Source organism: Budorcas taxicolor, chromosome 14 (assembly GCF_023091745.1).
Source record: "Budorcas taxicolor isolate Tak-1 chromosome 14, Takin1.1, whole genome shotgun sequence".
NCBI classification, from domain to species: Eukaryota; Metazoa; Chordata; class Mammalia; order Artiodactyla; family Bovidae; genus Budorcas; species Budorcas taxicolor.
The window spans coordinates 41,287,127-41,309,667 of record NC_068923.1 but is presented as its reverse complement, the minus strand read 5'-3'; the positions used below and the strand labels follow the sequence as shown (position 1 = coordinate 41,309,667).

Genomic DNA, 22,541 nt, shown 5'->3' with positions numbered 1-22,541 from the left:
AGTGAGTCTTCTGTTTGACTACAGGGAACTTTTGGTCATCAGTGAGGTTTCCAATAGATAAGTCAGTATTACTTACTCAGGGCTTCATCCAGACACTGCAATCCCAACTGACACCTAAAGCAAGACAGGCCATTTTCAGTGCCCACTCAAGCTATCATTTATGTCCCAGGTTTAACTAGATTCACCCTGGTGGCTCAGCTGGTAAAGAACTCGCCTGACAATGCAGGAGATACAAGACATGTGGGTTCGATCCCTGGGTTGGGAAGATCCCCTGGAGGAGGGCATGACAATTCACGCCAGTATTCTTGCCTGGAGAATCCCCATGGACAGAGGAGTCTGGTGGGTTACAGTTCATGGGGTCACAAACAGTTGGACACGACTAAGTGTGCACGCACACACACAGCAGAGAATGAACCAGAATGCAGGCATTTTTTTTTCTGATCCAGCTCTGTTGCACACTGCCTTGTCTCTGACTGGGAAACACGGAGACACTCTACCATTGCATTTAGCTCAGAGAAATGAAAAGACTTGGGAGGATGAGGATCAATTAACGTATTTACTCTGAGCCTGCTTCTTGCTCTATCATTGTTCCCGCTATGTCGTTATGAGACTACTCTAATAAGCATTTATTTTATAGGTCGCCAGCAATACTGCTTAAGGGAGCATTGCTCAGGCTTGTAAAGAACTCAGATATGGGGGCCGTTACATTGTGATTTACTCATTCTGTGATAGGAATTCATAAGAGAAAAGCCAGGGCAGATGCTCGACATCCACTGAGTTCATGCAGTGAGAACCTTAACAGACCACAGGGAGGATTTTGCAGACCCCCGTAGGTAATGAAGGCTTTTAGGAGAGAGCGGTGGTTTCTGAGGGAGCTGGCAACTGAACTCTGCCTGCGTTACTAGGGAACGAGCTGGCCCACAGCATCGCTGATCTGCTGCCTCTTCCTGTCTGAAGAATCTGAGCTTTCAGAGGGCACGACCCGCTGAGCCAAATTGCAGACCATGGTGGGGCAGCTCATATCACACAGAGTGGGTCCAGGCATGGTGCCCCCATGGGTCTGCTGGACCTGGTGAACTTGACTGTGCCCTGAAACACCGCTGACCCCCAGAGGAGGTGGTTGGGGCTATGCAACTGCCTGCTGGAAATAACTTTAGGAATGTTAAGAGCTGTTCAAACTGGTAGATGACAGCCCATGGGCAAGCTTTATTAATGTTCATGATTGTTCTCTTTATAATATAGGAAATTTACCATCCCCTCCACCTTTCAGAAAGCCCTGGGAACTGAAGAAGGGAAGCTTCTCGCATGGGACCCCTGAGATGCTCAGGGAGAAGTCAGCCTCACTGGAGGGGCAGAGTCTGCCACCCTAGAGGTGGCCTTGGCCAGGTCCGTCTTCCAGCACATTTACCTCTTTTGGCCTGCTATCAGCCATGCAAAGTGGATCCATCTCACTTCATCTGGTCCCCCTCAGGCAAAGGCACTGATGTGGAAAGCTGATACTGCGCAATGACTCGGATGGCTCTGTGGCCTGGGAAACCCCGAGAGGTGTCACTGGGAGAGTCTGGAGGGTCTGGAAGAAACCACACATCTGTCTGGGGGTTCCAGTCCCTCCTCCTCTTGCGGGGTCCGGGTGGGGAGGCAATAAGAGGCCAGCTGTCTTCAGCTGGGGAGTGCATGCCCCAGGGGATGTGAGGACTTCCCAAATGGTGTGTAATTTAAGGTGGAGGTGGAAGTGTTAGTCGCTCAGTCATGTCCAACTCTTTGCGAACTCATGGCCTGTAGCCCACCAGGCTCCTCTGTCCATAGAATTCTCCAAGCAAGAATATTGGAGTGGGTTGCCATGCCCTTCTCCAGGGGACCTTCCCAACCCAGGGATTGAACCTGTGTCTCCTGCATTGCAGGCAGATTCTTTACCATCTTAGCCACCCAGGAAGTCGATTTAAGGTAGCCAATTCCAAAAGTGTTATTCCAAAACGTGTGTGTCCTGAGAAGGTACCTGTGGCCATTCTGGTTCTGGGTTCACTCATTCTCTTCCACAGCTATCTACTTTCTGCTTGACTGAAGGCATTTATCTCAACCATCTGGAGAGGCACTCATCTTATTGCACTTCCCAGGGTAAAAGGCTCCAGGGCACTAAACCAAAGCAAAGTTTTAATTTCTTATGAGGGATGATGAAGTAACAGCTACTAATGACAAGGTAGGTAGCTTCCAAAATAATGGAAGGAGGACATAGTTGATTTATCACTTGTAGTACTTTAAAATAATCTAACAATTTTTATTGAATTATGGTTAATTTACAATGTCCTGTTAGTTTCAGGTGTGCAGCAAAGTGTTTCAGTTATACACATATATTTATATATAGACATGACTGAGTGACTGAACTGAACTGAACTGATGTCTTTTTATAATCTTTTCCAATATAGGTTATTATAAGACATTGAGTATAGTGTTCTGTGATATACAGTACATCCTTGTTGGTCATCTATTTCATACATATTAGTGTGTATATTTTAATCCGAAACTGCTAATTTATCCTTCCCTAAAAAATGATTTTTGATAATGGAGCATATATACTTTTGACATGTACTGCAGCCACTTTATAATTCCCACTTATCCTATCTCCTTTCCTCCATTATGTTTCCTCTTTTGTGTTTATCACTGTTTACCATATTGTACTGTATATTTTGGGCTTTCCAGGTGGCTTAGTGGTAAAGAATCTGCCTGCCAATGCAAGGAGACCCAAGAGATGCAGTTTCGATCCCTGGGTTGGGAAGATCACCTGGAGAAGGAAATGGCAACCTACTCCAGTATTCTTGCCTGGAAAATCCCATGGACAGATGAGCCTAGCAGGCTACAGTCCATGGGATGGCAGAGTTGGACATGACTGAGCATGCACACACGCACTATATATTTTGTTAAAAAAAATTGATATCTGACTCCTTCACTATAATTTAAGTTCTATGAGATAAAAATTTTTATCTGACCTTGTCTGGTTTTGTTCACTGCTATCTCCCCAGAACTTAGAACAGTGCCTGGTACAAGGTAAGCTCTCAAAACTATTTAGGGAGAGAAGGAATTAAAACAGTTGAGTGACATTACTGTAACAAATTTCCTCCCATTCTTATATTGAAATGAGGTAAAAAGTACCTCAGGTACCTATTATATTCTAGCAATAACCAATATTCATCTATGAATACATGAACTAATTGAAACAAAACCACCCTGTCCATTTTATTAAGAGGTACCCTTCCAATAAATATTTCATTTTATGTTTAAGACTTGTTCATCAATATCTGCAATGCATTTATGTTTGCTCATGTTGGTAGAGGATAACTGCCATTATTCTAAAGTGTCACTAGCTCAGTCGTGTCTGAATCTTGGCGATCCCATGGACTGCAGCCAGATTCCTCTGTCCATGGGATTCTCCAGGCAAGAATACTGGAGTGGGTTACCGTTTCCTTCTCCAGGGGATCCTTCCAACCCAGGGGTCGAACCTGGGTTTCCAGCATTGCACGCAGATTCTTTACCATCTGAGCCACCAAGAAAGCCCACTGTTATTCTAAAGATAAGCTTCAAATGCTAAATCTGATTTTGCCAAAATAAGGAAGGCACATTTTTTATTTTTAAAGATCATACCCACAATATTTGTCGTATCATACTCTGTTACATTTGATTGTTGTTTGTTGTTGTTTAGTTGCTGAGTTGTGTCTGACGCTTTGTGACCCCGTGGACTGTAGCCTGCCAGGCTCCTTTGTCCATGGGATTTCCCAGGAGAGAATATTGGAGTGGGTTGCCATTTCCTTCTCCAGGCGATCTTCCCAATTCAGGGATAGAACTCACATCTCTTGCATTAGGCAGGCCTTGGCAGGAGGATTCTTTATCACTGAGTCATCAGGGAAGCCATTTGATTGAGCTAGACTTTAATAATGGCAGATTATTAATTAGATACGCATTTTATAGCCATACAAAAATTTGCAACTATTAAAAGTAAACAGTTTTTTTTTTTTTTTTGGTGGGGGCATTGTTTTCACAATTGTGTAGTATTTGAATTACATCCTAAAATTCTGTTATTGTAATGATAAGCTTTACATTGAATTCTTGCTAACGAGACATTTGATTTGGTTGGTGCTAGCGGTAAAGATGGAGAAGGCAACGGCACCCCACTCCAGTACTCTTACCTGGGAAATCCCATGGACGGAGGAGCCTTGTAGGCTGCAATCCATGGGGTCGCGAAGAGTCGGACACAACTGAGTGACTTCACTTTCACTTTTCACTTTCATGCGCTGGAAAAGGAAATGGCAACCCACTCCATTGTTCTTGCCTGGAGAATCCCAGGGATGGCAGAGCCTGGTGGGCTGCCGTCTATGGGGCTGCACAGAGTCGGACATGACTGAAGCGACTTAGCAGCAGCAGCAGCAGTGGTAAAGAACTCACCTGCCACACCTGCCAATGTAGGAGACTAAGAGGGGTGGGTTTGATCCCTGGGTTGGGAAGACCCCCTGGAGGAGGGCATGACAACCCGCCCCAGTATTCTTGCCTGAAGACTCCACTGGACAGAGGAGGCTGGTGGGCTACAGTCCATAGGGTTGTAGAGTTGGACATGACTGAAGTGACTTAGCATGCACTCTTGAGCCATTTTTTTTTTTAAATGCTTTTAACTGGCATTGCTTTTATTCTCTAGTCCTTTTTCCTCACAGTAGCACAGACACTGAGGGGAAATCACTCTCTTTTTTCTTGGTATTTCAAGTCACTCTATGGGATTCTTTGTACGTAATACATCCCCTTTGTGCAAAGTGTGCAGAGTGACATTTCCCCAGTGCTTTCAGTGTTATTCCTTTAGGTGCATGGGTACACTTATTCTATGACACTATTTGAATAGAAACTACAAAACTTCTATTTCGTCTTCTATAAATCTATACAGTTTTTCAGTAAGGATACCATGGACAGTCTCTAGCATTTTGTCTTGATTCTTGTGTGAAGGGAACCTGGTTATAGTGTCCCTACGAGGTGCTTTGATAATAAAGCATCTGTTGCTGTAATTTCTTCTCTCTCTCTTGACTGCTAGAGTTGTATCATCTTTATAAAAATGCCTAGGACATCCCGGCTCCTACAGCCATCTTCCTCAATGCACACATACACTTCTTAGTTTTCATTTTCTCATATTCAGGAAGAAAGGACCTAGGTTCTTTTCTTTTTCCTTCTTAATTTTCATCTTTAATAGTATATTTGCTTTTATAAAATTAGTTTTTGTTGGCATAGCATTGCCTCACAATGTTGTTTGTTTCTGCTGTGCAGGAAAGTGAATCAGCTATATGCTTACCTATATCCCTTCTTCTTCTTTTTTTTTTTTTTAAATTGTTTTCTATTCCCTTTAAAGTGCTTCCCAGGTGGCACAGTGGTAAAGAATCCCCTTGCCAATGCAGGAGACGCAGGAGATGTGGCTTCAACTCCTGGGTCGGGAAGAGCCCCTGGAGTAGGAAATGGCGATCCTCTCCAAGTATTCTTGCTTAGGGAATTCCATGGACAGAGGAGCCTGGTGGGCTACAGTCCATGGGGTCACAAAGATTCACACAGGGCTGAGCATGCACGCATGCACGCACACACATTCCCTTTAAAGTTACTCAGGTTTTTTAAAGCCACATAAGTTGTACTCTTTTCCTTTTGTAGATATACTGCTAACCCTTTGGTTCATCTTCATCAGTAACTGGGTGGAATGGCTGCTTACTATTAACAACTGCAATTTGGCTTTCCTGAAGTCTCTTTCAAAGTTTTTATAAGTTTTCAATTACTGTATGCTCAAAATCAGGGGTGGCTGAAGGCCTTTGCGTCATTACTATTGGGCTCACTTAGAGGAATATTTTATTCTAGAGAAAACAAGATTTTTAAAAATTCTGAAAACACCTCCCTTTTCTATTTTTGGAGCTCCCTTTTCATTTTTTAATTTGGATGAATTTCCTCTTTTGTTTTTCTCATGGGTCCACATTTCTGAAGGCAGATGTTCCCATAATCAGAGCACACAGTTTCTTTCCACTTTAAAATTTTCTGTGAGTATATAATACTTAAACAATGGCACAGTGAATTTCTAAGATCTGTTTGGGGTCAATAAAGCAGAACGGAATGATTCAGAGAAAAAATATTAAACTAAAAAGGTAAGGGCTAAAAAAAGCTCTAAGAATTTGTCCAAACGGGTACATTTTCCCCCCTTATACAATGCATTTTTCTTAGTTATTAAATTTTTCCCCAATATATTTTTATCACTCATTTAAATCTAGCTAATGTTTTCCTTTGCTCTATAAATCAAGTGACAAATACTTGTTGACTTTGAAGTCTCTATAATTCAGTTTTTCCTGTCTGCTTCTACACTTTTGAACATTTCCCCTTTGAATATTCTTTTTCCTTTTAAAAATAGCCTCTATTATTACTTTTGGTTTTCCAATTTCTAAGACAGACTCCATCCCCAAAATGCCATTTCTTCTGAGATCATTTTATAAATTCCTTTCTCTTTCTATGAATGACTGTTCAAAGAAAATTGAGTCTGATCATATTCTTCCCAAGATTAAATCTTTTCATTGATTCCACATCATCTATCAGAGCATCCCAGCTGTTGAGACCTGAGTAGGTACAGCTGACAGGATATTGATTCCCTAATTCCCTGGTGTGTGGGTGGTGGGGACGGGGTGGGGCATGCTCACGTCCGCATGCTTGCTGAGCAAGACTGGGGGTAGCTAGTGGTCTGGGGTGCTCATTTATTGCTGGGAAAAAGTAACTTATTTGTCACAGTGTGCCTCATAAATTTTGACTTTTCTCTATAAGTGCCAAGATATGAAATAGGTTGGGACTCACTTGCATGGAGAATCCCATGGACAGAGGAACCTGGTAGGCTACAGTCTATGGGGTCACAGAGTCAGACACCACTGAAGTGACTTAGACTTAACACAGGTATAAGCCAGAATCCAAGGTCCCTCAAAGACTGACCCTGTTGTTCACTTAGTGAACTGAACACACCCCATACTCATCACTTCCTGAGTACCCCATGGTTTTCCCACACTAGTTTGACATATCTTTTTGCCAGCGTTTTAATGTCCTCTTCCTTGTAATTTTCTTCATATAGACCATGTTCTCATGCTCTGAGCAGCCAGGCTTGATGCTCTGACAGACAATTAGCTTCCGCTGATTTTTTCCAGTGCATCTGATTCACTTTATGCAGACCATGATCTGTGCTTCACTCGTCCATCATTATTTACATACCTGGCTCACTTATTAGACGTGAGATCTCCTAAGAAAGGGACCAAGGCTGATTCATCTCTGTATCCTTGCAGTTTTTCAGTAACTGTTTCTTGAACTAATGAATCAAATGAATAAAGGATTAGCTACTTAAACTTGTTTAAGTCCTAAAATTACACAATAATATTCTGGATCTGGACTATACTTTCAGACACGGAAAGATCAATTTCTACAGAACAAGAAGAGATTTTGGAAAATGCCAAATCTAGTTGAGCACTGCAAGAATTGGCAGCCTACCTAAAATATAGAAATAACACAGAATACCATCAGGAGATACGGTTGAAAGAAATTAAGTGGAATGTCAACAGAACATCTGAGTCAAACGGGAAGACATTAAAATGTTTTAAAGGGTTAGTGAGTATAAAGCCAACCAGAAAGAGATTCTTGATAGGAGTAAAGTCTTGTGTCTACTCAAATCTAACATAATCTGAGTCCCAATGCTGTGGGCTGCTGAATTAGTCACATTGGAAGGATATGGCATGAGATCGCCTCTTGTTCCACCAACTATTTTAAAAAGCTCTGAACCTCCATTAGTGGAAAGTGAGAATTGCCTTGGAATTGAGCTCCTGCTTCCTAGTTGAAAATTCCTTAAAGTGAAAGAAAGTGAAAGTCACTGTCGTGTCTGACACTTTGTGACACCATCGATCAAAGCCCTCCAGGCTTCCCTGTCCATGGAATTCTCTGGGCAAAAATACTGGAGTGGGTTGTTATTCCCTCCTCCGGGGGATCTTCCCTCCCTGGGGATCAAACCCAGGTCTCTTGCATTGCAGGCAGATTCTTTACCTTCTGAGCCACCAGAAAAGCCCTTAACATGCAGCAAACTCATATCATCTGAGATGTTTACTTAATGGAGAAATAAATTCCAACATTTATTTCGACATTTATTCACCGTGGTGGCTCCACCATTTTGAACATGTGATTTCCAAAGCTGGTCTGTAACCAAGAGGCAGAAAGGGGAAGAACATGGAGAATCACATAGGGGAGGATTTGGGGGCCATGCCTGGAAGTGAGGGTGTCTCTTCTGCTCACATTCCATGATCTGGAATTCAGTGTCATGGGATACCCAACTGCAGGGAACTTGGGAGATGCAACCCAGCGGTATGCCAGAAGAAGAAGACACAAATGGCAAATAGCTGGCAAGCCCCCGACACAAGCACATACGTCCAAGCTTGGCAGTTGACTGAACTGTATTCAGCAAAGAAAGATGTTCTGAAGGTATGCCATTTACTCTAATCTAGACTTTGTGTTCTTCTTATAATCAGAGAGCAAGAGCAAACAAAAGAGAGGCGAGAAAGAAGACAGCAAGAGCAGACAAAGGTTTGATACCTGGGCCGGGAAGATCCCCTGGAGGAGGGCATGACAACCCGCTCCAGTATCCATGCCTGGGAAATCCTATGGACAGAGGAGCATGGCAAGCTACAGTCCATAGAGTGGCAAAGAGTCAGACAGGACTGAAGCAACTGAGCACGCACGCACAGCTTTATTCATAAGCTGAAGAAAAAGATCCAAGGAGAGGAAGAAACTAGGATGGGGATGGGAAAAAGAGGTAAGGCCAGGGAGGCGGAGAGAGAATCATTAATGACACCAGCTGCCTGAATACGTGGGAAGGACAGACAGAGGAGCCACGAGAGCCCCAGGACAGAGTGAAGCCCCCCTCTTCTGTGTCAGCAAGAAGAAAATCTTGGATTAATATGGACAGCTCTGATGGGAGAGAGACCCGAGGAGCCTGCGGGAAGCCACGTCTGCTGGCTTGCCTTCTCTATATCTTAGAGTCTCAGGCTGTCAGTGCAGAGCAGAGGAGGACAAAGATGCCACAATTACATCACCTGTCTCGGCTTCATGTCCTCATTCCTAAAATGAGAGTAAGGACTCCAAAGTTGCAGTGTAGGGAGCTTTAAGGCTGCAGTTTTCACGGACCAGGAGACGCCGTTGATTTGGAATGCATGAGAGGAAGAAGCAGAGGGGGCCCTCACACACGTGCCCTCGTGGGGCAGCATCAGGGCCAGTGGGTAAGGCACATGCTTCTCTGCTGCTCAGGGACCGATCACCGGGCAGCTCTGGGATGGCTGGAGAGAAACGAGGGCTCGGCGTACCCGTGGTAGGGCTGGCTGAGCAGCTCGGTTGGATGACTGAGAAAGGTGGAGATGAGTTGGGATGGGGCTACTGACTTTAGAATTAAAATGGAGATACACGGGACCATGGCAGAATACTGCTAGCTCCTCTCTCCCTTGGGTTTCTAAATTCTCCCACTAATAATGCATTATTATTGAATAAATAATAAAAACTATTGCCCAGGATCCACATAAAATCCTTGCATTCCCCCCTTTCTTTTTCTTACTGCATTTAGGATGCCATGAGGATGTGAACTTTCTTTTTTCAGTTGTTCCCTCATAATCACCTCTGGCTCCCAAATCTCTCATCTTCCATTCTGTACCATCTGGATGGCAGATCCTTCAGTCTTCCTTCTCAGGGAAGGGCATGCTCCACAGCTTGGACTCTTGGTAACCATAAGAACCTGGGAGCTCCAACCTATCTGACCCTGGCTGTAGGGAGATGAGATCATGTCTCTTTTGAGTTGACAGGCATCTGTGTAGAGGGCTTGCCGTAAGGGGTGAAGCTGGTTTTCACACTGCCTGGGCTGTTAGTCTGGAGCAGAGAGATGAGGATGTCTTGAATAGCTACCTGATATTTACCATTTGGAAATGAATGAAGAAAAGGTGATGCACTTGATGGTGCCTTGAAATATTCCCGGCTCTGGGCGTCATCCAGAGGGCTGTGATGTTAGAGCTGAAAGTGCTTGGGTGACCCCTAATGGGAGATTCTATTTGTTAATGGGCACAGAGCTAGGTATTGGCAGAGTGAGGACCACTTTCATTTAAAAATTTTCTAACATACAGTTTCAAGTGGAAACACAGAAAAATCAAAGCCGTTTCTGACTGTCACTTCACTTTGCCATTTCACTGTGAGGTTAGCCCTGACTTTGGAGCTAGTTTTAGTAAGATGGCTTTGCTATCTTGACTCCATGGAGAGTCCCTCCTTGACTTACTGGTTTGGGGAGCTGGGTGTTGATGACATCCCTCTTGAGAGACACTGGGACATGTAAAATCCCCCATCCATGAAATCACCGATGTTTTTGATGCTGACTCTGGGCTCTTTCTTCAGTCTTGAGGCTGGGCAAGTACAGGGCTTGTAAGCCTGTGGGGTGCAGCCCAACAACCCTCAAACATCCACATATCGCAAAGCTCACAAAATAAAAAAAACGTTTTCTCTTCTGAGGATCATCCAGGCCTCGTCTGCTTTCTCTCTGTCCTCTACTGCCTGACTTCTGGGTCACATTATTTTTCTAAGGCTTTTCCAGACATCACAAAATAAAGGAAGGGAAACTGGAAATTAACACTCAGACTGGTCAGTTTCCCTCCCATTAGCTTCTCCAGTGAATTCTCAGCAGGACCTAAGTTCACATCATTGCTATGGTACTATCACCTCGTTCTCTTAACAGGAATTCACGGAAAGACAGGCAAATACATGAACACTAGTCTATGGGAAGCCTCAAGGACAGCAGATATGCAATTATTTTTCCAAAGCTTGTGCTTCCTTCCAATAAAGTTTCCCAAACTACATTAGCAAGGGTCGAACAGTTGTATGAGGAGGTATATTGAGATTTTCAAAATAAAATACTGAACCCACATCTGGGGAATTTGTTTTCTTTTCAAAAACTTTTCAAAAACACGTAGGGTTTTCAACGTACATTTCTCGAGCCATTCAACATATACGTAGTAGGCTGGGCTTTTCAAGCCCAACAGATGCTCCATTCACAATTTGCAACCTAATATCAGATGAAGCAGAGCTAGCAAAGATCCTCTGAAAAAACCTGACTATATTTATAAAGTTAATACTATTTGTCAGCGTCTTTGCTTCCCCTCCACACTTCCTTGAATTAAAAAAGGTATTTTTAGGAAAACTGACAAGACAGTAGCCATCCCACAAGTTCATTTTCAGCAGTAAATGGTTCACAAACAAGATGTTGACATATTTTTACTATTACAGGTTCCAAATGCCCTGGTCTCACAAAAGTGTTCAAAGAGACTGACAGATATTAAAAAGAGAAATAAAAAGTGAAACAGATATAAATAGGCTTTTTCATGAGAATGAATGATGAACAGTATTGACCCTACCTAGCAGCACTCTTGCTTTTGTGAGCTTTTTATTTCACTGTCTTTGACCTGCAATCATAGTCTTTATAGGAAATGGCGAAAGAGTCTGAAAGGTAACTAAGATGGGTGGCTGGAAATAAATGTTTCCTCAAGCATTTATTACCCTTCAGAAATGTCCATCAGCTGAAATGTTAGTCCCATAGAACCACTTAAGCACTGCAGAGGAGAGAGGCAGGTAGTTATTAATTTTTAAGGATGGCTGACAGCTTTCAGTCCATGAGCAAGGCTTAACTTTGCATTTTGAATAATGCAGAGATTTTCATTAGTTAGAATAGGAATCGAAATGATAAATGCTATATTGTCTGCCAAAATACTATGACATTACAGTGTCTATTTGCAGTTACCTTTCAGAAGAAGCTTTCTAGAAGTATGCTTAGATAAGCTGAAAGGCTACCAGTATTGTTTTCTTATTTGATGTTTACATTTTGGAAACACAATTCAAAGGACACATCTTCTCGATTGGAGGTTGGTAATGCCCTCTCGCTAGCTCAATGGTGGCTCCAAAGGGCAGTTCATTATTACCTGACAGCTAAGTGTTGGCATAAATTGCACTAGTCTATGGGATCAATGCAATCGGTTTCAGACTTTTTTTTTTTTTTTTTTTGCTCACATCTACCTTCTGAAGACTCTGGGACAATTTAATTACAACTGCACTTAGATTCCCACTTCTTTCAATAAAAAAATGTAAGATTACCCTCACTTTGAGAACTATCAGACTAAAAGGTTTGTGATTGCTTTTTACTGTCATCTTGCTTCCAGCCAATTATCATGTCAGGTTCGTCTGGGGCGTATTTACTTCATTTTGAGCACCCAAGACACTTTTGGCTCTAAGTATTATTTGAATTGATGGTAACACAACTACTTTATCTGGATGTCTCTTGGTAACTTAATGTATGATCCTAGTAACAAACACTAGAATTAAACCATTAATAGAATAAGCTGCTAGCAGCTGCTTCAACGACAGTTTCACGGGCATTAAAATAGCTGATTCAGAGATTTTTATACAGAAACGTAAGGTAGTTAAAGATTCTAAAATCAGTGAAACCATAATATCTGCCAGTAGCAAGCTGATTCATATACAGACATTATTATGCTGAAAAAGGCTGATAGAAGGTCAAAAATCTTTTACTCAATTTAAATGAATCTTCTATTTTGCATGTCATTTTGCATTTCCAAATTTAGCTTAAAATCACAAGCTTCAAGGAAAATTCTTTTATATATTTATTCTACTAGATAAAAGACTATTGATTAATCTGCCTGCCCTCACACAAGACGGTAGGATGAATGAAGAATTGGCATAATTTGAGAACCTCTGATCAGTTCAGTGAGGAGAAGAAAGAAGATCCTTTTGGTACCTGCTCAGAAGTACTTTATAAGGTATTCAGCTAGGATTTATCAATCAATGTATTAATATCATGCTTTGGAGAAGCATTTATACAGCCCCAATTCTAAAAATTTTGTAAGGTCCCAATTCCAGTTAAAATTGTCCTAGCTCAACTGGTTGTTTTTGGCTGTGCAGACTGTCTTAGCTGTGCACTGGAAGCATTCTGCTGATTTTCAGTACGTAAACTTTGTAAGATTGCAGAATTACTACTGGAGCACCTGAAAATATAACTTCTGAAGTTAACCTCATAGTTGGAAGTGTTGTCATTACAACAGCACTTTTGAAATGTCAGAAACTTTCCAGATCAACTAGCATTAAAAAAGATAGCCACAAGCAGGCACAAAAGAGATGATGTGGGAAAAAAAAAAAAAAGAGATGATGTAGTATGTTTGCATATTTTCACTGCCTGGTGAGTTTAATCTCAAGGTCTAGTATTTCTTCCAGTTAACTAAATAAATCCTCTTTGTTAACTGGATTCCAGTTCATACACCATGAGCTGTACCTATTTGGTGGTAAGAATTCACTCTTTTGCAATTATGTTATAGAAAGAAGTTGTAACAGTTAACTAGACACTTATCCTCATTTTTTCAAAAAAGAGCCAACTTTACAACCCAGACAGTAACTGCAGTGATATAACCAAATCTCCGGGATGGTTGGTTATGATTGATTTATCTAATAATAATTTATTTTTAAAAAGCAAATTAAAGTTTTTTGGTATAACATGAACCTATAATGAAATTGTGCCAAGAAGTGCCTTACAGATTAGCAGGTGTTCCATAAATGCCAGTTGTTGGCCTATGTTGCTAAGGTTCTTGTTTCCTTTACGGAGTTTATATACATACGTAGTTCTTGATATACTGTATTATCCTATTGATGTTATTGTTATTAGTCAGATTTCAAAATTCTGCAGCCAGCATACTTATAACTGGTGATAGATAAAGCAACCCTAATTTTCTACTCTGAAAGACATTTAGGTCTCTGATGAAAAGTTACTAAAATGATACAGCAGCAATCCGTAGGCATCCCTGTCTCTCTGCATTCTCTTGCATGACTTGGATTGAGAGCTTCCATACTTAGTGCCATGTTATTTGTGTGCAGGATAGTTTGTAAATGCTTGATTGTAACTTTACTGTATTGATTTTAATCATTTAAAATTCCAAATATAAAAGATTTCATGATCCTGTAATGATTAGTTTTGGAAGCTAATCTCATGCAAAATAAACCCAGAAGCAGATAAAATAATACTTACAGGTATCCTCTTCTTCCATGAAAATACTGATCACATAACAGGCATACACAAAACCAACCAACTGCAAAGAAGAAAAAAAAATCTTGAAAATCTAATTAAAGAGACCGTATAATCAGTAGATAAAGAATACACAGTAGTATCATCTATGAATTTGTAACATTTAGGAAAAAACCTTAAATGCTATTTAAATATTTTAAAATAATAGCTATGATTTTAAAGAACCCTTTTCATTTAACTTAGGTTTAATGACTTTCTAAAGTAGTACACAGAAATGGGAAAAATTATAGATATATTTTACTTAGATTTTGATTTGGAACAAATTACAGTTATTTCCCTTAGATTTTGATTTGGTATTTACAGTTCTCATATTTTAAAATCACCACAGGTTATTCAGAACATACATATTTAAGTTTTTACTATTTGTAGAGCAATTTGTAGCACTTTTCATTATCACTACAACTATTTTAATGTTTAATCACCACAAGGGGAATCAAAATATGTTCATTGTAAATTAAATACCAATCATTTATTTAATTATGGAAAATGCTTTGAGAATGTAAATTCTAATTAAATGTTAAATTGTTTTGTTAATTATAAATGGCCAGCTGTGAACACCAGGTATGCTACTGCTGCTTGGTCACTTCACTCATGTGCAACTCTGGGACCTCTGTGGACTGTAGCCGGCCAGGCTCCTCTGTCCATGGGATACTCCAGGCAAGAATACTGGAGTGTGTTGCTATGCCCTCCAGGGGATCTTCCTGACCTAGGGATCAAACCCAGGTCGCCTGCATTGCAGGCCACCTGGGAAGATGCAAACACCAGGTATATTGTTCTCCTTTCTTGATTGCTCCTCCTTTGTTTCTGTATCTCCTCCTTTCCCTAATTTGTAACTATTTCAATCTGCCCTTTGGAACTCAGGGAATGTTTCAGAGGCTGAAGCCATTTTCTCACAAAGAAACAGGGACATGAAGAGGCTTTTGTACCCAAGGGGGCGCCACAGGATCCTGCTTGGTTTCAGGGGCTAGGATGTGTGTGTGTGCCCGTAGTCGACAGGGTAAGGCCTTCTGAAGAGAGCTGGAACCCACCCAAGAGAACAATATACTTTGAGTTCTTCTGCAGCCCAGTCAGAGGAGGGCTCCCATTTTCTCACAGGCTATGGCTAGTACTTTAGAAATACATGTGACTTTCCGACTTGCAGTCCAGGTGAGGCTGTGTGAGTGTGTGCTCAGTTGTTAAGGCATATCTGACTCGTTGCAACCCCATGGACTGAAACCTGCCAGGCCCCTCTGTCCATGGGATTTCCCAGGCAAGAAGACTGGAGTGGGTTGCCATGTCCTCCTCCAGGGGATCTTCCTGACCCAGGGACTGAACTTGCATCTCCTGTGTCTCCTGCATTGGCAGGCAGAGCCTTTACCATTTAGTCACCTGGGAAAGTGAAGTCGCTTAGTCGTGTCTGACTCTTGGCGACCCCATGGACTGTAGCCTACTAGCTCTTCTGTCCATGGGATTTCCCAGGCAAGAATCTGGAGTGGGTTGCCATGTCCTCCTCCAGGGGATCTTCCCGACCCAGGGATCGAACTTGCATCTCCTGTGTCTCCTGCATTGGCAGGCAGAGCCTTTACCATTTAGTCACCTGGGAAGCCAGAGTCAAACCACACATTATTTATTGTTAAAGGCTCATTTTTCTTCAGTTTTTAGAAAATGAATACATACATAAATAGAAACAGAAGCAATATTTTCTCCTTACGTTCCCAGCTGCTATCTTGTTCACTCTTTTCAATACACATGTTCTTCTTTGGACTCCTTGATGTAGCTCTTTGGATGAATATGCCCTACCGTGGGGAACTGACTTTGAAGATGGCCCACTAACTTGAAGAGCAGTTCAGTGAGTTCAGGTGACATGAGTCCTAGTGGCATAAACAGGCAGATCACACCCTTTGAACACGAAAGAGCTAGACAAAGTGACAGCCAAACAAATCAGGTCTCCTCGTGTGCAGTGTGACCAAGATGACTGATACTCTGGGTCCTACTCCCTCGGCAAGGAGGAGGTTGGTAGAAGACTGAATGGATCGTATTACAGTAAGAACATTTCTGACCTAGTTTCGTTACTTTGGTTGCAGACCACTGTTTAGATGCTACACAGTTTGTTTTATCTTGGTAGTTGCATATTGGATAGGTAGCCCATAGTTGCTTGATAGCTTAGGTAATCCAATAATTTTGCCCGCACAGTGAACTTAGGTAAATTAAATCTCACAAGTCATTATTTTTCCATTTACGTAGGTGAAAGATAAGCAAAATGTTTTGATTGAGTGTTGTAGGACTTTTCTAGCATAAAGTTAAGGCTTTCATGACAGTTTAGTGCTACAGTGAATATTCCTTTTCTACTTTCCTAACAGACTATATATCTTTACAAAAAAAATCTAACACTTCTACTTACACATTTATGTTGATTTGAAGTAAGATAAATTATTGTTTTATCTTCATTGATATCTTTTGAGATGACAATGATGTCTATATTAGCCTATTATTAGCCTCTCTGACAGGGAACATATATATATATATATTTAGCATTGGCTCATTCCATTTGGCATGCTGGATCCATCGGCATTTACTAGTTGGTTCATTGGCATTTCCTGGAAGGAAGGCCAGAGAATTGACTAGAAGGGCCCATGAGAGCAAACTCAGTGAGCTCAATGCTGAAACACAGTTTTCACATATCAATATGCAGAGCTAATCTGACAGGGTTGAAAAAAATCCCATCCTGATAGAGAAATTTTAACTTAAAATGAAGTCTATCCCACCTCCTCTGGTTTGCCTTCCAGTTGTTACAAGAGACCTGGAAAATAGTAGCTGTTAAAGTGCAAGTTAGGTAGTCCTGATTCCATCATTTGAGTAAGCTGAAATTTAGGGAGAGGTTTCGGGTTAGGATGAGACATTGAGCAGTTAGTAGGACTACATAAGAAGATGATCACAGATGTACTTTTTAAAAAAAGTTATTTATTGATTGATTTTTGTCTCACTGGGTCTTTGTTGTTGCACTGGGGCTTTCTCTAATTGTGGCGAGCGGGGATCACTCTTAGTTGTGGTGTGTGGGCTTCTCATTTTGGTGGCTTCTCTTGTTGCAGAGCAGAGGCTCTATGCTCACGGGCTCCAGTAGTTGCAGCGTGCAGGTTCTAGTGTGTGTGGGCTTTAGTTGTCATGGTATATTGGCCTACGTGAATCCATCTTCCCAACCAGGGATCGAACCCATGTCCCTTGCATTGGCAGGCGGATTCTCAGCCACTGTACCACTGGGGAAGTCCATAGATGTACTTTTATAAAAGCAAAAGAAGCAAACTCAATTGAATAAGTTTTCAAAAAATATGTTTTTATTTAAGTCTTATTTATCTTGTATTTCTTCCCTGCATTTTAGGACCATGCATTATTTTTAAATTATTGGGTTAATTGTGTTTCTGAAAAGACTGTCTATGTACTTAAGATTATTGGTCAATATATTTATTTCTCTTTTTCCAAATGAGTCTTTTAAATAATAGAAAATAAGATCAGGTTCTTAGTTATACTGGCATCACACTATTCTTCCCTAGTTGGTGAAATATTTTGTTAATGAAATGTGAGAACACCCAGTTTTAAAGAAACAAAGAAATGCATAGCATAGCAACAGAAAATTTGCAGATCCAATTGTTTATTAATGGATCTTAATAATATCCTGATAGATGAAACGAAAGGAATTTTGGGTAACTGAAATATGCAATACCATTAGCTGGAAACAGAATGATAAAGACCTGCCATATTGGAAATATTAGATTACTGTCCAGGTCTTCAAACAGAATTTGCCAGTCATAATCTTAATATTATAACAAAATTAATTAAAACATATCCTTTTACTTTTGCTTTATTGATTGTCATACTAATAAATTATTTACTCCTCAAATTACTTTTGCTCTCATGATTAACCAAACTGCTATTTCATTAATAACGCTATTCTCATGAGAACATGTCTAGACATCATGTTAATGACTGATTGTAGATGGCTGACTGTTGTGTAATTCTTGGTTTCCCAGAATATGAGTTGAAGTAGTCCCCATGGCTTTCTGCTTATCTCTAAGAAATGGAATAAAATGCATTCTTGCCAATAGCAAAGACACAAAATAAACAACATCAGGATAATAATCCTGATTATTTCTGCTTCAAATAAAGTTTTGAAAGAGTCATTCATTTTAAAGACATCTTTTTTCTCTTCTGTTAAAGACACCCATCTCTATGGTTATAACATTCAAATGATTTTCTCCTTCATATTATAAATTCTGACTGCATAAATTCCATCTTTTTCAATATATCAAATGGATGCAAATGGCCTAAGACTAGATTCTAGCACCTTTGTGTGTGTGTGAAGGGATTGATTAGTTTTTGCAGGTAGGATTTGTACAGGAGATTGATTTGGCCTGCAAGCCTTGTAGGGCTTCCCAGGTGGAGCTAGTGGTAAAGAATCCATCTGCCAGTGCAAGAGACACAAGAGATGTGGGTTCAATCCCTGGGTCAAAAAGATCCCTTGGAGAAAGAAATGGCAACTCCCTCCAGTATTTTTGCTGGGAAATCCCATGGACAGAGGAGCCTGGCGGGCTTGTATAAGGATTGACAGGATTAGATTTCACTCATGCAGGACAACTAACCGTGGTCTGTGTGTCCTGTTAATTGTGGGTCTTGTTAAGAATAAGTCAAAGAAATGAAAATCTCTACAAGCCTGATGTCTTGTGTATGTACTCGGCCTCTTCAGTTGTGTCTGACTCTTTGAAACCCCATGGACTGTAGCCTGCCAGACTCCTCTGTCCATGGGGTTCTCCAGGCAAGAATATTGGAGTGGGTTGTCATGCCCTCCTCCAGGGGATCTTCCCCACCGAGGGATGGAACCCGAGTCTCCTGCATGACAGACTGATTCTTTACTGCTGAGCCACTGGGGAAACCCCTGAGTGTCTTAAGAGATCACTTTTCATTGGAGTGGATGGTGAGAAAAACTCATTTAGGGACTGCAGAGAGGAAAACTTGTTCAGTACTTGCCTTAGGAGAGAATTGGGAGATTTGAGGGAAGCCAAAAGGATTCATGAACAAAAATAAGTCCCCAATACTATCCCAAATTTCCCACCACTCACGCCAACATTTAAGCCCTAAAGCTTAAGAGAATCTGTAAGGAAGGAGGGAAGTTTTTCTATTTAACAAACAGATTCTAAATGGCTCTTTGTTAGTCCAAATTTTTCCTCAAGTCCAAAATTACTTTATAAAAGTTTTGGCCCAAGTCCCTCCCACGGGATGCAGGCAGAGGCTGGCATGCTTAGCTCTTAGCTCTGCGTCCCTACAGACGTCATTAAGTTGAACATTTGTGAGTAGAAAGCATCTGCGTGTAATTTATTTGGGTTAAGGTGTTAAGTTACTTATAAAAGAAACCACAGCTACCTAATGTCAAGAATGTGCCGGGTTTGGGATTTTACTCTATGTATAATCTAATAAGTAAGCCTGTTACTTTTTCATGGATGCTGGGCCAGAGACTAAGGACTTGACTATTCAGGGTACAGAAGCCAGAATGAACTTCACATCTCTTTGCTGTACTCCCCACATCCTTTGGGCCATGATGGGCCTTCATACATAGACGGTCGTATTGCAGGAGAGGAATCCCGAGTTCCTTTAAAAAAAATATTTTTATTTATTAATTTGGCTGCGTCAGATCTTAGTTGGGGCATGTAAGCTCTAATTTCCTGACCAGGGGTTGAAATCAGGCCCCCTGCACTGGGAGTGCTGATTCCTAGCCACTGGACCACCAGGGAAGTCTCTTGAGTTGCTTTTTAAAAAGTAGATCATTCCTCTAAGTTCAAAAAGGGCAAACAAGAAAAATTTGCAAAGAACATAGATATCTAAGCCATATAGAAAGAAATAAAACTAATAAACTGTGGAATGGTGTCATACATTAGGCATAAATGAAATCTCATGAAGACTACAAGGAAGCTATGTTGTCACCATATTTTATGACACTTCTTAAAATTTTTGTGGGTATATGTTAACAAAGATGATCAGATTAACATTCTCACATACTACATTTGGAAGAAGTTGGCAAACACTATATAAACTCTTTCACCCAGTAATTTTATCTCAAAAACCCATCATACTGAAATATTTAAAAAGTTTCTATAGTGATTTTTTGAGTTACTTTTCTAGTAAGAGGAAGCAAGCCTATTCTTTGTCAAAGGTGGGATGGGGGAGAAGTTACGTCATCTGTAAAGACTGTTAGCTGAAAACACAGCCCTGAGTAACTGATCAGGCAAAGAGCAGTAATAAATCTGGAGGTCATCAGTGTGTCTACCGACGAGGGTGTTTAAAGCCACGTGACTTGATTAGATCACTAAGGAAGTGAGTGAAGGCAGAGAAGAGGTTCAGGGAAGAAGACCTGCAACATTATTACATTTACGGGTTGGCGAGATGCTAAAGAAGCAGCAAAAGGGACTGAAAAGGACTGGCCCAAGGGATGGAGGGATACATGAAAGCCAGGGCAGTCGGCCGAGGCCAAGGCCTCTGTCAGTTCAAGGACGAGGAGCACTGCATTACTGACCAACGGGTTGGATAAGGGCCTCACACATGGCTCCGTGGCAAAGACTCCACCGGCCAATGCAGGAGACATAGGAGACACAGGTTTGATCTCTGGGTTGGGCAGATCCTCTGGAGCGGGGCATGGCAACCCATTCCCGTATTCTTGCCTAGAGAATCCCATGGACAGAGGAACCTGGTGGACTACAGTCCATGGGGTTGCAAAGAGTCAGACACAACTGAAGTGACTTAGCATTCATGCAAACATTTTAGTACATGAAAAATAGCTACAGGTGTTCCTGAATATATGCCACTTCCTTCACCAGGGAGAGGAGAAATACGAATAACATGATGGAATATGAATTTTCCAGTCACTTTATCAAAGTGACCAGTGGTTTTCATAAGGAATGGTGGTACTCCAAACCTTGCTGCAGTCTGAATGCAGCTTGCCCTCTCATTATGACAGATGACAGAAGGTCTAGAAACGTGACAGGTGGTTAATCACTTGGAAACCTTCTGACTCTCTCCTTTAGGAGGGGTGAAGGCTCGCCTTTGTGCAGTGGCTCACCCTCCACATTGGGCTGGACACAGACATTTCCCTCCTTCCGAAGGAGTTATTAAAAGACTCTGGGGCTGAAGAACAGGCCGTAGGTGGACAGTCTCACCACACAGAGTTGTGTAGACACATTTCTTTCTCCAGGGCTCCCAGCAGGGTGTTTTTGTGCACACCCATGTCCATCTGTTTTCTTCTGTGTACCCAGCAGCACAGAAGTCTAGGAACTTAGGTTCCTTAGCAGATGAGGGCCTGGCTTCTCATTTATTTAGATAACTATGGGGAGAATTTCCTTGTAATCCCAGTAATTCCTAACCTATTTGTTTTTTAATCAAGCTGCTCACACTTATCCTTCAGGAATCTAGAATTTGTGATGCCTGTTTATGGAAGTGTCATATGCCAAATGAAGCCTGAAATTATTTGAAGACATTTGGTTCACTCTCCTAAGAGTCCCACTGGCACCCTGGGCTTCAAATGAATCAATGAATATGGAAATAAGTTGTTTCCTCTACAATGACCATAAAAATGCACAACGGCAACAGCATCGCATTACTCTGGGCTTTGGGGATTTATTGCCCTTATGTATAGGAGAAGCACTCATGTAGACAGTCAAAATGGAAAACAAATGGTTTGCTGGCTTCTACCAAGGAAGATAAGCTTTTTAATGACATGCTTTTGTGATGCAGATGCTCCGTACAAGCCAGCTCAGCAATATACAGAGGACACACAAGTTACTCTGACTTGCAAAGAGCGTTGTTCTCAGTGCATGTCTGGTGTCAAGTCATAGAGGAACAACAGGGTTGTTCAAACATGGCAGACAAATAGACTTATTTAAGTAGCTCATATCTGGGACTTTTCTAAGTGTTCCCTGCCAAGTTTAATAATTCTTCACTGTGCGTGCTCTGTGCTCAGTCATTTCAGTCGTGTCTGGCTCTTGGCAAGCCCATAGACAGTAGCTTGCCAGGTTCCTCTGTCCATGAGATTCTCCAGGCAAGGATACTGGAGTGGGTTGCCATGCCCTTCTCCAGGGGATCTTCCCCACCCAGGGATTGAACCTGCATCTCTTACGTCTCCAGCATCAGCAGGCAGACTCTTTACTAGTGCCACCTGGGAAGCAATTCTTCAATGGTATCATGTAAATAGTTTGCTAGGGTCATAGTACCTGAGTGTTACGAGGTAATTTGAAGAAAACTGTTTCTATTAAAAATATCTCTTCTAACATTTACTCAGTTTACAATCCTAAACATAGAGCTAAAAGTCAGTTTATAAAGGTATGAGATGAACCTA

At 41.4% G+C, this 22,541-nt stretch overlaps 1 protein-coding gene across 1 annotated transcript in view; it reads right to left on the bottom strand.

Annotated features, from left to right (window-relative positions):
• Positions 1–22,541, bottom strand: part of NKAIN3 (sodium/potassium transporting ATPase interacting 3) — a 280,229-nt gene that overhangs the window by 5,129 nt on the left and 252,559 nt on the right. Inside the window, exon 5 of the mRNA XM_052651570.1 lies at positions 14,132–14,192. Coding sequence (XP_052507530.1) covers positions 14,132–14,192 — 61 coding nt within the window. The remainder of the gene's footprint in view (positions 1–14,131; positions 14,193–22,541) is intronic.